At 51.8% G+C, this 13,485-nt stretch overlaps 1 protein-coding gene across 2 annotated transcripts; it reads left to right on the top strand.

Annotated features, from left to right (window-relative positions):
- Nucleotides 1–2,399: 2,399 nt before the first annotated feature.
- GFUS (GDP-L-fucose synthase) lies at nucleotides 2,400–7,293 on the top strand. 2 transcript variants are annotated; one of them, XM_063079716.1, is made up of 11 exons: nucleotides 2,400–2,483; nucleotides 3,088–3,244; nucleotides 3,553–3,667; nucleotides 4,781–4,909; nucleotides 5,010–5,083; nucleotides 5,266–5,399; nucleotides 5,534–5,598; nucleotides 5,963–6,029; nucleotides 6,189–6,268; nucleotides 6,515–6,614; nucleotides 6,941–7,293. In XM_063079716.1, the coding sequence occupies exons 2-11, from the start codon at nucleotides 3,099–3,101 to the stop codon at nucleotides 6,994–6,996; spliced, it is 966 nt and encodes a 321-aa protein (XP_062935786.1). In that variant the 5' UTR covers nucleotides 2,400–2,483; nucleotides 3,088–3,098; the 3' UTR covers nucleotides 6,997–7,293. The 2 variants fall into 2 exon arrangements, with proteins under 2 accessions (XP_062935786.1, XP_062935785.1); XM_063079715.1 differs by having other exon boundaries at nucleotides 2,402–2,467.
- The last annotated feature ends 6,192 nt before the right edge of the window (nucleotides 7,294–13,485 follow it).

The raw sequence follows: 13,485 nt of genomic DNA, 5'->3' as shown, positions 1-13,485 counted from the left end.
TTCCTTTGTTATCTATATTGATGAACTTTCCAAAGTGAAAGCAGAAAAGGTAAGATTAATGAGTATTTCATTGATTTCACATTAGGTTTTGACTTAAATGAAAAACTTTTAAAAACCTAACAATAAATTTAGGGCTGGCTGGGTAGCTCAGTTGGTTTGAGCACCGTGTTACAACACCAAGGTCAGGGATTCGGATCCCTGTGCCAGACAGCTAACAAAAATTTAATTAAAAAACCTCAGATTTTATGCACTGATTCAAAAGCCTGAAAAAGGCACACTTAGAAAAACAGAGCTAAAGTGGCCAATAAAGAGAAAGGTGAACAAGCCAGAGTTTTGGCTGAAAAACTAGAGGTATTACTTGGGTCATCTGTAGCACGTTGTTACTAAGAGACGAGGACTCAAGTGCACTGGGACTGACTTCAAATTATATACAATATTTCTTGAATTAGCCCAACCATGGAGCATCTTGATGAAATATAGATCAGTTTTGACCTTGAACTTACCGTAGACACTGTTAAAGGGATTCGATTTAGATTAGACAGCATTTAAGAAGCTCTACGAGAGAAGGAAACAACGGAAGATGCTCACAGAACCCATTGTCTTTCACGGAAAATAAGATCAGTTTTGAATTTTACTGCCACAGCTGTTTGATACAAATTCCAGGTTTCAAATGAGGTTTACAAAAGCTTACAAAAACCCCAGGCAGAGCTAAGATTGACAAATTTACTTTCAAAAGGATTTAAAAATATACTTCTTTAAATTCAGAGAAAATATTTTTCTGAATTGGAAGAAATTGCCCATGAAATACACACAAATGACATTTCAATAAAATATGCAAAGGACAAAAAAATGTTTGTATGATTATGAAGGAGAAAATTCTCACATAAATAGTCCTAAAGTAATTATATTTTTATTTATTTGGCGGCTGGCTGGTACAGGGATTGAACGAACCCTGGGCCTTGGTGTTATCAGCACCATGTTCTAACCAACTGAGCTAACTGGCCCCCAAAGTAATTTTAATACAAAAGACTTTCTGGCTCTTATAGCTTAAAGTATAATTAATGCCAATCAAGAGAGATGTGAGCAAATAGAGTATCATTCTGCTATTTTTGCTTTTCTTTATAATATTCTACCATTAAAAAATGTCAAAGAGGGCTGACCCCGTGGCTCACTCGGGAGAGTGCGGTGCTGGGAGCGCAGCAGCGCTCCCGCCGCGGGTTCGGATCCTATATAGGGATGGCCGGTGCACTCACTGGCTGAGCGTGGTGCTGACAACACCAAGCCAAGGGTTGAGATCCCCTTACCGGTCAGCTTTAAACAAAACAAAACAAAACTACCCGACCATGGTACTTTGTTCCAGCAGCCCAAACGTACTAAGACGGGGCGAACAGCACTCTTCAGAGGTGGCGATTTTAAATTCAAATTAAAACATTCGGTAGTTTCTGTGATACTGATAAATTACCATGTGATCAGGTACAAAGTGGAAACGCCATACACTAAAAGGTATGGCTCGTTTCCGTTTCAGCAACGGTGCTTGCTTGTTCGTTTCCTCGGCGGCCGACGGCAAGGGCTGCAGCCCTGCCCTGGCGCTGGACGCGCTGCCGGCCGCGGCTCGTCTCCGGATCTAGGAGGCGCGTTGCCAGTGGTGCTGCTGTACCTCAGCAGAGCAGGGCGTCTCCGACCGAGCAAAGTTTAAGGAAAGAAAGAAGTGCAGTCACTGAAGAAAGACTGAGTCCTCGGCATTATGGCCCGAAGAATACAAGTTATGTGGCGACGTTTTATTATAACAACATAATTAGTAATGTTGCTGAGACGAAGTCAGGGAAACTGAGTTTTGTGGAATGAATCTGTCCTGCCGAAGCACCCGGACGCGTGCGGCCGTAACCGGGTCCCGTCCCCTCTGACGGCCTGCTGACCCGTAGTCACACACAGGGCTGCAGGGGGGCTTTAACTTGTCACGAGGAAACACTTCCGTGAAGAGACGCCGTCGCGAGGGAGCCGGGCACACTTTACGGAGCCGCCTGTCAGCTCCACCCCGCGCTCAGACGCAAGGCTCGGGACCTCGAGGGCGGAGCCCCTGCCACGGCTCCCGAGGGGTCCTCGGTCCTCCCGCCGGGCAAAAGCGCCCGGGCCGACCGGCCGCCGAGTCCCTGCGGCCGAGCCTCCATTTCCCAGAGTGCTTCAGGGCCGCGGACTCCGTTTCCCAGAGTGCTTTGAGAGCGGACTCCGTTTCCCAGAGTGCTTCGGGGCCGCGGACTCCGTCTCCCAGAGTGCTGCGCGGCCGCGGACTCCGTTTCCCAGAGTGCTTCGGGGCCGCGGACTCCGTCTCCCAGAGTGCTTCGGGGCCGCGGACTCCGTCTCCCAGAGTGCTGCTGCCCCGCCCCCCGCCGCCCCGCCCCTCCACCTGGCCGCGCGCGTGGCTGGAGACTCACCCGGAGCCGGAAGCAACTCTCTGGGCGCCGCACAGGTGGGCCAGGGCGCAGGTGAGACGGCAGAGGACACCAAGGGGACCCCGGGGGCACGGCGTCGCAAACCGGGGCCCGGGCCCAGCGTGCTCCGTGAGAGCCAGCGAGCCCTGTGGGGCGCCGGGGCCGGGGGAGGAGGCCCTGCTGCGATGGGATCTCCCCGTAGGCTCCAGCTGGGCTGCCTGCACGATCGGGAGCTGCGAGATGTCTGGGCAGGGCCCCCTCCCAACACGACCCCCTCCCTTAGGGGCTGGCCGTGGGGCCCCGCGGTGGGGGCAGAACCGTCCTGGGGGGGGCCTTAGCAGATTTCCGGCTCCCAGGGTAGGGTCCTCAAAGGTGACGGCGCCCCGAGGCCTGTCCCGGCGCGACCTGCCGGGAGGAATGAGAGGACCTGCTGCTGTAGGCTGGGTGGCAGCCTAAGGGCCCCGGTGGAACCCTAGGAAGAGGGCTCCCTGGAAAACAGAGCTGGAGGAGCGGGTGCATCGGCCCAGCTGGGTGTGTCTGGTTGCCAGTGGACTGTGTCCCCTCCCTGGGGGCCTCACTCTGTGCCAGTTGCCCCACGGGAGTGGGCCTCCACAGGCTGGGAGCATCATGGCCTCAGCCCCCACCATTGGCCCTACAGCTGCAGCTGACATGGGTGAGCCCCAAGGCACCATGCGGATCCTAGTGACAGGGGGCTCCGGGCTGGTGGGCAGAGCCATCCAGAAGGTGGTAGCAGATGGGGCCGGCCTGCCTGGGGAGGACTGGGTGTTTGTCTCTTCCAAGGACGCCGACCTCACGTGAGTGAGCCCATCGCCGGAGCACCCCCTTCTCCCCATGTCCTCTCCAGACTGGAGAGCTCTGGACTGGACCCTCCCTGCCAGGTGGCTGACCTGGGTGTGCTTGGCTGTTCTCCTATGCAAACATCCCCCCATCCCTTCCCGGAAGCCCATGCTCTCACACCAGCTGGGCACTGAACTTGGCCGCCTTCCCTTTTGGCTGCTCTACCTGCCACAGCCCCACCTGGTTCCTGATCCCAATGCCCCAACCCCAGAGTGCTAGTTCCCTTGGGCCTCCTTGGGGTCCCTGACAGCCCGGCTCCCCCCAGGGACGCGGCACAGACCAAAGCCCTGTTTGAGAAGGTCCGGCCCACACACGTCATCCACCTTGCTGCAATGGTGGGGGGCCTGTTCCGGAATATCAAATACAATCTGGACTTCTGGGTAAGTGAGGAGGGTCCAGCAAGCACTGGGAGCCAGGAGCCCAGGTTCTGGGAACTTCCCGGCGGGCTTCCAACTCACAGGAAGTCCCTGAGGATCAGGGCTTGGTACAGCCTGGTGGGGACAGCCTGTGAGGACCCCCCCAGTGACCCACACTTGGTGCTGTGGGCAGAGGGACACACAGGTGGGCCTGGGGCATTTAGTCCAGTAGGAAAAGCCATGGAGCTGACCTGCAGGGTTGGAGAGCTGAAAGAAGCCAGCATTCACTGTGACGTGAGGCTGGTTCCTTCCTCCAGATCCTTCTGGGCCTCTGGAGCCTCTAGCTCCCCTGAGCCAGGCCCACTGCACTCTGGGGTGCAGAGGTGTGAACTGGGCTCTCTGTGTCTGTGGCATGTGCCCTAACAAGGAGGGGATATAGTGTAAGGGCCCTGCCCCTACCGGCTGTGCCCCTGAGGGTTGGCCCCCCCTGTCTCTGGGTAGCAGCCTAGGCCTGGCTGGCCTGTACCAGACACTAGGGTCAGCAGAGGCTCAGACCAGATTCTCCTTAGGGACCTTGTCACCCCAGGTCCTCCTTGTTTGTCGCAGCCTTCCCAGCAGGCTGCCTGGCCATCACCTCTCCTCTCTCTCCTGGCCATCTCATGTCCAATTTACAGAAGGGGAAGTAGGGCTTGGGGAAGGGTAGGGCAGGCCCAGGCTTCACTGCTGTTGGGAAGTAGAGCTGGGCACGAGCTCCTCTAGGATGGGTTAGTGCAGGGGCCCCTTCTCCTCATGTTGTAGGAGCCTCACTCCATCCTAGTGTCAGATTGGGCCCCCTGGGCTCCTTCCCCACCCTTGCTGTGCCCTCAGCAGCCCCTGTGGACGTGGTCCTCCTACACATCCAGAATGGAAGGGCTGGACCTCCTACGGCCCTGGTGGGGGTAGGGAGGGGGCAGTAATTTCTGTAAGGTCAGCCCTGGGAGGCTTTGCCTTGTCTTGGGAGCAGTTAGGACAAGCAGGCTCAGGTACTGCCCATGTGTGAGGGGCCAGGGCATGTCCCCATTTTTGTCCCTGGAGGAGCAGGTAGGGGTTTGGGTCCTGCCTGGGGAACCTGATCTGCCCCTTGTCCTGCCCCTGCAGAGGAAAAATGTGCATATCAACGACAACGTCCTGCACTCGGCCTTCGAGGTGGGCGCCTGCAAAGTAGTCTCCTGCCTGTCCACCTGTATCTTCCCAGACAAGACCACCTACCCCATTGATGAGACCATGGTGAGGGCGGGGCCAGGAGGTGCTCACCACTGGGGTGGGGCCTGGCTGTGGGCGGGGCCAGGAGGAAGTGGTGGTCTCAGAGCGCACCCTGATCCCCCAGATCCACGACGGGCCGCCCCACAGCAGCAATTTTGGATATTCGTATGCCAAGAGGATGATCGACGTGCAGAACAGGTCCTCACGTCTTGCCAAGGCCTATCCTGGAGCGGGGGGAAGAGGGGTCAAACGTCCTCAAGGTGTCTGGGGTGGGCCGAGGGGTCTTCCTGCCAGCCTCTTGTTTTTCCTGTAAGGGTCAGCGGTGGGGTGGGTGGACCAGGGGTCCCAGGGTGAGGGCAGGAGACACTGTGCCTCTGCAGGGCCTACTTCCAGCAGCACGGCTGCACTTTCACTGCGGTCATCCCCACCAACGTCTTCGGGCCGCATGACAACTTTAACATCGAGGACGGCCACGTGCTGCCCGGCCTCATCCACAAGGTGCACCTGGCCAAGAGTGAGTGCTGGGCCACCCAGTACACACCAGCCCAGGTTACCCACCCGATAGGATCCCCTGGGGCTCCTCTGGGAGGAGGTGGCAGTGGCTGGTACAAGTGCTTTCTGACACCCACCCCGTCCATGCATCCACAGGCAGTGGCTCTGCCCTGACAGTCTGGGGTACCGGGAGGCCACGGAGGCAGTTCATCTACTCGCTGGTTCGTATAGGAGGGCACACAGCTCTCTCCCCAGATTGTCTGCCCCTGTGAGCCCCGGACCTGTCCATGCTGGTCTGTCGGGGAGGCAGTGGCGTGAGGGAGCCTGGGGATGAAGTGAGGGTCCGGGCTGAGGCCCAGGAGGAGCAAGCCCTGGTCCTTAAGGAGTCCCCGTGGGCTCCTGCCCCACCGGAGTCCTTGGGTGCAGTTTTGAGCTCAGTGGGAGAAAACACTGCCCGAAGGAAGGACCCATTCTCCCCAGGTTGAGCCCTGGCTGGCCTCTACTGAGCAGGAGCATTTGGGAGCAGTGACTGTGGCCCTACTTGGCCACGACTGCGGCCTCTGACCCTGCCCCTCTGACCTCTAGGACTTGGCCCAGCTCTTCATGTGGGTCCTGCGGGAGTACAATGAGGTGGATCCTATCATCCTCTCAGGTGGGACCCCCAGCCCCCTCCCCCACTGTGGTTCAGGACCCATGTCTGTCGTGGGAGGCTGGCTGAGGGGTGGGTGCAGGAATATTCGTGGGGAGTTGGGTGGTAGCCCTGCCAGGCACTGGAGGCCTGACCTGGCCATCGGCCCTCCGCTCCCCACAGTGGGTGAGGAGGATGAGGTCTCCATCAAGGAGGCTGCTGAGGCTGTGGTGGAGGCCATGGACTTCCACGGGGAAGTCACTGTATCCTTTGGCTCCAGGGATGGGGACAGGTGGGGCTCCATGGGCAGCGCCCCGTGGTCTCCCTGTGTAATGATGGCTGAGCCTAACACGGTGTCTCCCTGAATGGTGCTCACCCTGGCAGCGGAGGGGTCTGCTGTTCTCTTCCCCTGGCTCCCTCTGGGGAAAGGCAGAGTCGTTCAAGGGCCGGCTGGGGAGTGGGGGTTGCAGCAAAGGTGCTTCTACTGTGTCCTTGACCAAGACGACCAGTTTGATACAACCAAGTCGGACGGACAGTTTAAAAAGACAGCCAGTAACAGCAAGCTTCGGGCCTACCTGCCCGACTTCCGGTTCACTCCCTTCAAGCAGGGTGAGCCCCAGCCCTTCCCCTGGTCACGCCCCCACCCCAGACCTCCCAGCCTGCCCTGGCCTCTTTCTTGGCTTTGCCCCCTGCTGGCCCTCCCTTGTGTTCCCTGCTGCGGCTTCAGCTTCCCTACTGTGAGGGGGGGACGCCCTGCAGATTGGTCTCCACACCTCCCCCATCAGAGCATGTACTGCTTGGGAGGCGAGACACTGGAGCTCAGAGGGGGTGACTTCCCTGTGTTCCTGGGGCCTCCCGCTTCCCATCTCTTCCTGCGGGGTCAGTGCAGCCCTGGCCCTCGCCTGCTGACAACCATCACCTGCCCACCTCCGCAGCTGTGAGAGAAACCTGTGCTTGGTTCACTGACAACTACGAGCAGGCCCGGAAGTGAAGCCAGGTGGTGGGAGCAGGCGCCCGTGGGCGCTCAGCTGGCAGAGCCCAGTGGCCAACACCCTCAGACCCTTCTAGGAGCCGCGGGCACTGCCCAGCAACCTGGGCCCACATCCCACCTCCCTCTGCCGGGCAGCCTCAGGCAGCTGTCTAGCGGGTCCTCATTCATGTCCGTCCTCAGGGAAACCAAGGCCTGGGCAGGCCCAGCACCTCACTCCCTGATGCTGGTGTCCAGACCTGAGCGTGTCCACTCTGATCCTGCTCCCTCACTCCCTGGGAGCCAATAAAGTGCATTTGTACAGGCCTGGCCTTGGCAGTTCTGTGCCAAGCCTTCCCCCACACCCACTACTACCTCCACTAGCCTGGCCATCCCCTGCTTGCTGTTTAGCCCCTGAGAGCTGCTGGGAGCCAGCCCTGAGCCTGTTGGGCCCGGGTGGCTGACTGTCCCTGGCATGGAAGGGCGGCAGAGGCTGCATATGTGTGGGCAGGAAGCAGACAGGTGGTGGTGAAACAGGTGTGGACTGCCAGCTGGACAAGGCCTCATGGGGCAGCGCACCTCACCAGCAGCCCCAGCTCGGACTGTATGCAGCGCCCCATCTCTCCACACATGACCACATGAAGGCCTGGGTAACTCAAGCTCATCCGGGCCCCCTACCTCAGCACAGAGAACGTCAGGGAGAGGCCGGGTCTGGATTTGGTGAGAGGGAGGCCGGTGATTGGCTGGCTCAGGCTTTCCTGGGACTCCACAAGAGCTGGGCCAGGCCTGGCCCCTCATCTCCCTAGCGCCTCAGGTGATGGCTTGGGTGTGGGGCTCTGTGCAGAAGGTGCCTGCCGGGGAGGTCAGCCCCAGCCACCAGGGAGGTGAGCAGCAGCATTGGCATCCCCATTCTCAGCGGGGAGGCAGCAAAGTCTGGAAAGGTTGATGACAGGTACACCAGCCAGTCAGGGTAGTGCTGGCTGTGGACCCACAAGTGTCCAGCTCCAAAGTCCCTGCTGGCAAACTGCCTTCCTCGGCCTGGCACGGAGGAGCCCCCAGGCCAGAGCCCACCTGACCACCTCCCCCAGGACCCAGGCACCTTCCCTGGCTCCAGGGCCCACCTCCTCCCTGAGCACCCCTGTCCTGGGCACTCTCTGCTGTCTTCACACAGAAAGCTTCCGGCTTGCTTCTGAAAGCCTGCCACATTCGCTTCTTTGTTTATTTAGGCAGTATTGGTGCATCTTTCCTGGCCAGGTGCCAGATACAGACCTGTGTCCCCACACCCAGCTGACCTCTCACCACGTGTCACTATGCCTCTCCGGCAGGCCAAGGTGTCCATCCACCAGGCCTCCCCAGAGGCTACCCCTTTTCAGGTCAAGGCCTCTCCAGCTTTTAGGTCTCAGCTGAAGTGGCTCTTCCTCCAGGAAGTCTTTCTCGACTGCCCGTCCTGAGCCCCTCTCTGAGCACCTACCCTGCTCTGCAGGGATTACCTGTTTGCTTGTCTGGAAGCCCCTGGGAGCCCTGCCTCCCCTACCCACCCCCACCCCCCACAGGACTTGGAGCTCCAGGACGTGGGTCTCCTCCACAGCGTGACCCCTGGCATTGGCCTTTTGTGGACGAAGCCTCTGCCCATGTGGGGATGCAGGGAAGGCTTCCTGGAGGGGGTGGCGCCTGAATTGAAGCTTGGCTCAGCCAGGTGAGGAATGCTGGGGAGGGGGCCTAGCACGAGAGCAGAGAGGTGCTGGGATACAGCTGATGGGACACAAGTCACTGTTGATGGGGTGTTGGTTAGATGCTCAAGAGGCCTGGTCTGTCATGGGACAGGGATGCTGAGCTGCCCACAGCCAGGGTAGTCTGGGCGCTGGGCTCCTTGCCTTTCTCTTATCCACTGTGGCTCTGGGCAGTCAGCTGGCAACCTTCATTTACCTTGTGATTCACTGAAGGCAAACGGGTTTGGTCCTTGTTCATGATGGCGTGGGGCTTGAATTACTCTGTTTTGTGTTGCTATAACAGAATACCTGAGACTGAGTGATTTATAAAGAAAAACGACATTGCTTACAGTTTCTGAGGCTGGGAAGTCCAAAGTCCATCTGGTGGTGGTGACAGTGACCAGGGGGTCTCACACTGCAAGATGGTGGAAGCAGAGAGAGCAGAGAGAGAGACAGACTCTCCTCTTCCTTTAAAGCTCTCAGAACCACGCCCTTGACCACCACTTTTAGTCCATTCACTTCTGCACGTCCTGCAATCCAATCATCTCTTCAAGGCTCCACCTTTCAATTACCTTAATAGGATTTCCCACCCTCTTAACAGTCACAGTGGGGCTAAGTTTCTAATACGTAAAACTTGGGGGATACAATTCAAGCTTCAATGAGTTTTGGGTGACAATGCAATCCACTGCAGGGCTGGCTGCTACAGGCCCCTCTCAGCTCCCCACAGCCTTGGTCCTGAGCCACCACTGTCCCTAGGGGCCTGGTAGAACAGGGATTCCCCAGTCACTCCCAGCAGGATCAGAGGGCAGCAGTAGGGATAGCTACAGGTGGGCAGAAATGACATTTAACACCAGGGCAAAGCATCGAGATCCTGATTCCCCAGGCAGCTGGCTCATGTCCTTCAGCCCCAGGGCTAGAACTGAGGACGTTGCCGATGGCCAGGTGGGCAACTCTGACCCCACCCCGAGCCTCTAGCCTGCCTCCACCTGTCCCTTCCCCCTAGGAAACTGAACCCATTCCTCCCTGTCATCTTCTTGGATGTCACCTCTCCCCCAGGGTGATGGAGACACAAAGGATTACTCAAAGCCCATTTCTTCTGAGCAGTGAGAGGCCCGAAAAGGTTAATTCCTTCAAGAAAGGCAAATCCTTCAAGGGAGAAGAATTCTTGGAAACTAACTTTGAATCAGGGTTCTCTCAGTATTCATTGTCCAGGCAAGAAAGTTACAGAAAAGGAATATAGGTGGTTACAAAAAGAACAGTAAGATATTTGTCATGGCAATACTTATTAGTTCCCCAAGAAACTTAAACAGCTGAAGACCTTCCCATCAATAGGTTTAGCTGCACCAAGGGCATCTGCCCTTAGAGCCAGCATTTTTGCTGTGTTACAATTTTTTTTTAATCTACGACAGACTTTTTAGCCCTGGGGAAAGTTTTTCCCAAGCGTAGCATTTCTATGTGTTCGGCCCTGTGAAATACATTTGCATTATTAATGTTAGTACCCTCCACATTTCCCTCTTTATTTAATTAAAAGGAAGAGCAAAAGCTATAGATCAAGGCATCACAGTTAAGACAAAAACATCTTGTTAAAGCAAAGGCAGAATCATTTTAGCATGGGACGTCCTTTTAATTTATCCCAGGTGGGGACTGATGATGTCGTCATCTCTCAAGGCTGTTGCATGGGCATCATTCTTGGTGGTGTGAATTGGGGTGTTATCGCCAGCTGTTGAAACTCCAGAATGGGGTTCCGTCCCATGTAATAGTTGATTTTGAGTCCAGAGAGTTTGCTGGTGTTCACCCATCCAGGACATTGCTACTTTCAAAGCATCTAGTCTTTGTACAATTTCTTGATCAATTACAGATCGCTTGTTTAGGAACAGGATGTCTCATCCAAGTCACAAGCACCCCCCTTTAAGGCCGTGAAACTTTAGACAACTGCTTTTGTAGACAAGGTATTATTTCCCCCTTCACGATCAAAGCATTCCTTATAAAAGCATTGGTGATCAATTTTCAGATTGACAAGGTTTCACTTTTCTTTGTCTCGATCCCTCAGTGCTGGGAAGGCTCATTCCCAGGTCGTCATGTCCCACGTCAGGGGGAAAGATGAAACAGCAGTTAGGCCAAATTAGGGCAGCGTGAAGAGGGGTGAGGAACTTAGAAGAGACATGCTATTTTTTAACCAAAGTTTCAAATTATATCTTATTATTAAGAGAGAGTCAATTTTTATTGAACTTATGAAAATAGCCACATTGCCATAATAATCATAAAGATACTCAAAGTTTCTAAGTTTAGGGGGGATCAAACAGGGAGAAAACAAATGCTCTTATCTCTGTTTTAAATTATATTTTACCAAACTGCTGTTAGTTATAGATAGTTTAAGAGAGTTTTCTCAAAGCTGGAAAACAAGACATTAATGAGCGATGTTTCAAAATAAAAATTGTAAAAAGCTATAATTCTTTTTAATCAGTTCATTACTTTTATGTAATTAACTTCTGTTGTTTTGACTTTGGTGAGTAATTTTACAAACCCTTTAGTTTTTTCGTTAGAATTTTGGAAATTCAGTTCAACAGTATGAATTCAAAGTTTGTCAGGAAACTGTACCTGTCAGAGTTTTTTCATGAAATTTTTGAAGACATAACATTTTAAAATTATAATTGAACCAAGATTATGACTGGGTAGCATTTATATCAAGACACAGATTTCCAAGAACCTTGCAAGATTTTGGAACACATATTAATAACATCTTGGTATAACCAAAAAAGGTCAAACATTATTTCTTGTTTTGACAATGTTTTTCATATATTCTAATTTATCGAATAAACCAATTGGTTTTGATACATCTCATATATCCGTTGAGAAGCTCCAGGGCCCTTGGAACCCCTCAAAGTTAGTTTAAGTCAAAAGGTTGAGCTTTCAAAATTTAGTTTTGGAAAGTTTGTCAAATAACAAAGGATTAAAACACTTAGTTAAATAAGATCACAAATCACTACAAAAATAAAACCAAAGAGACAAAGGATTTTAAAGGCAGAAAGCACAAGAAATTATGATAAAACATGAAATGAGTTTCCCCAGCCAGTTATGTAAAAGATAAAGACAGTGTTTACAATTTTGTATTAAGAGCAGTTAAGTGTTTTCATGAAATCTGGTTGTTTTATAATGTAGGAGAGCAAACTTTAACCCTGTATAGAATATTTTTTATATTAATTTTTAGAAAAACTCACATAATTTGCTTTCAAATCCAATCAATCCCTCTACTGTAAAACCTTTTTAACAAACTCACCCACACAAACCATTATCATGACTTACTCAGACATTCAATGACATGCTTTAGACTTTTCAGATTGTCCTATGCTTCCTATTTTTTTAAATAGCCAGTTATTTTACTCTAGGACAAGAATACATTGTACCAGATACCTTCGCACATGAAAACACTTTCCCTTAGCCTTCCTAACCACAACTACATCTCCATATCCATAGCTTTCTTCATATCTCTTTTTCTACATACTGATTCCTTTCTCATCAACAATACTAAATTAGCCTCAATTACCTAAAAATTTCATAACTTAAAAATCATTTTGTTATAGGTTGGGTTCATAACTTAAAAGCTTCTAGTAAAGACATATATAATCCTGTTTGATTAGTAAACCAAGCACAAGCTAACAACAAGGCAAGGGCAGGGCTTTGGGAGAAACTCAGCAGTCAGTTCTTTTATAGCTTTTAGTCCTTAAATAAAAATTAAACAAGTACCAAACATACCACAAAATGTGTTGACCTAAAGGCAAATTTAGGCATAAGGTTTAAATCAAATTTTGAAAATATATCTGTTTTATCAAAACTTTAGAAAATTAAAGTCACGTGAACTTGAAAAGTATACTTATTTAATGAGCATGCATTAAGTATAAGCCAATTTGGTACCATGCAGACACTACAAACACAGATATAGACATGAACATGTAGCCATAACATACATTTATGTACACATATATGTAGGCATAAACAGATAAACTCATTAGTGTAAAAGGACAGTTAGATTTAAATTGTTATCTTTTATAAAAAAATGTCTAAATTTATCTGAGGCTTCACCTTGTTTAGAGAAAATAGGGTGACAAAACAGGTTGATATTAGTTTAGTTTTTTGTTTTTCAAATGGCTTACAGAGCTTAAGGCTGAGCCAAACAGCAATCAGGGATAGAGACAGAGATAAGGCCATAGACTTTTGGGGTTTCAAGAGAAAAGCAGCAGACCCAAAAGGAGGTCCGGTTGGTGCCAGGGCTGCGTTTCTCATAAAGCCTCAGAGTCCCTAGCCAAAAAGAGAAGCACATGCAGTGAAGAAAAAGAAAAATACACTCAAACAAAACCAGCATTGCAAAGAAATAGTAACTTCTTTTACTTTAGTTTGTACAAATAAAGTTCTTTTAGTTATTGGCAAAGATTAGGTTTTATCCTTTTTCCAGTGATATAAACATGTCTTTTTAAATCTTTCAAACAAGGGGAATGGAAGGTTTTCATGTCTGGACTGAGTCCCCGTTCTTACAACAGGAAAGATATGACAAGTATCAATTCCCAGACTATGTCCTTCTTTAAGACAACGCTCCATTAAGAGAGCAAATGAATTGTTTGCCTCTAAAGGTGGCGGTGGAGGAGGAGTCGAGGGTTGTTTTTCCTCCTCTTTAGTGACATAGACACGTTTTTGTTCTTTGTTGGGGTCCTGAATAGATCTTAAAGCAAAACGACATAAGTTCCAAACCATTAAGTGAGCTGCTTTAACAGGACCTGTTTTTAAACAGTGACCAATTCATTCCCAATCC

The sequence above is a fragment of the Cynocephalus volans genome, chromosome 15 (assembly GCF_027409185.1).
Source record: "Cynocephalus volans isolate mCynVol1 chromosome 15, mCynVol1.pri, whole genome shotgun sequence".
NCBI lineage: Eukaryota > Metazoa > Chordata > Mammalia > Dermoptera > Cynocephalidae > Cynocephalus > Cynocephalus volans.
Note: the sequence above shows the minus strand (reverse complement) of the source record. Positions and strands in the feature narration are given on the sequence as shown.

Coding starts and splice junctions, on each gene's coding strand:
- GFUS (XM_063079716.1), top strand. CDS start 3,099: ATGGGTGAGCCCCAAGGCACCATGCGGATCCTAGTGACAGGGGGCTCC. Junction 4,910..5,009: donor ACCCCATTGATGAGACCATG/GTGAGGGCGGGG, acceptor CTGATCCCCCAG/ATCCACGACGGGCCGCCCCA. Junction 5,400..5,533: donor CAAGGTGCACCTGGCCAAGA/GTGAGTGCTGGG, acceptor ATGCATCCACAG/GCAGTGGCTCTGCCCTGACA.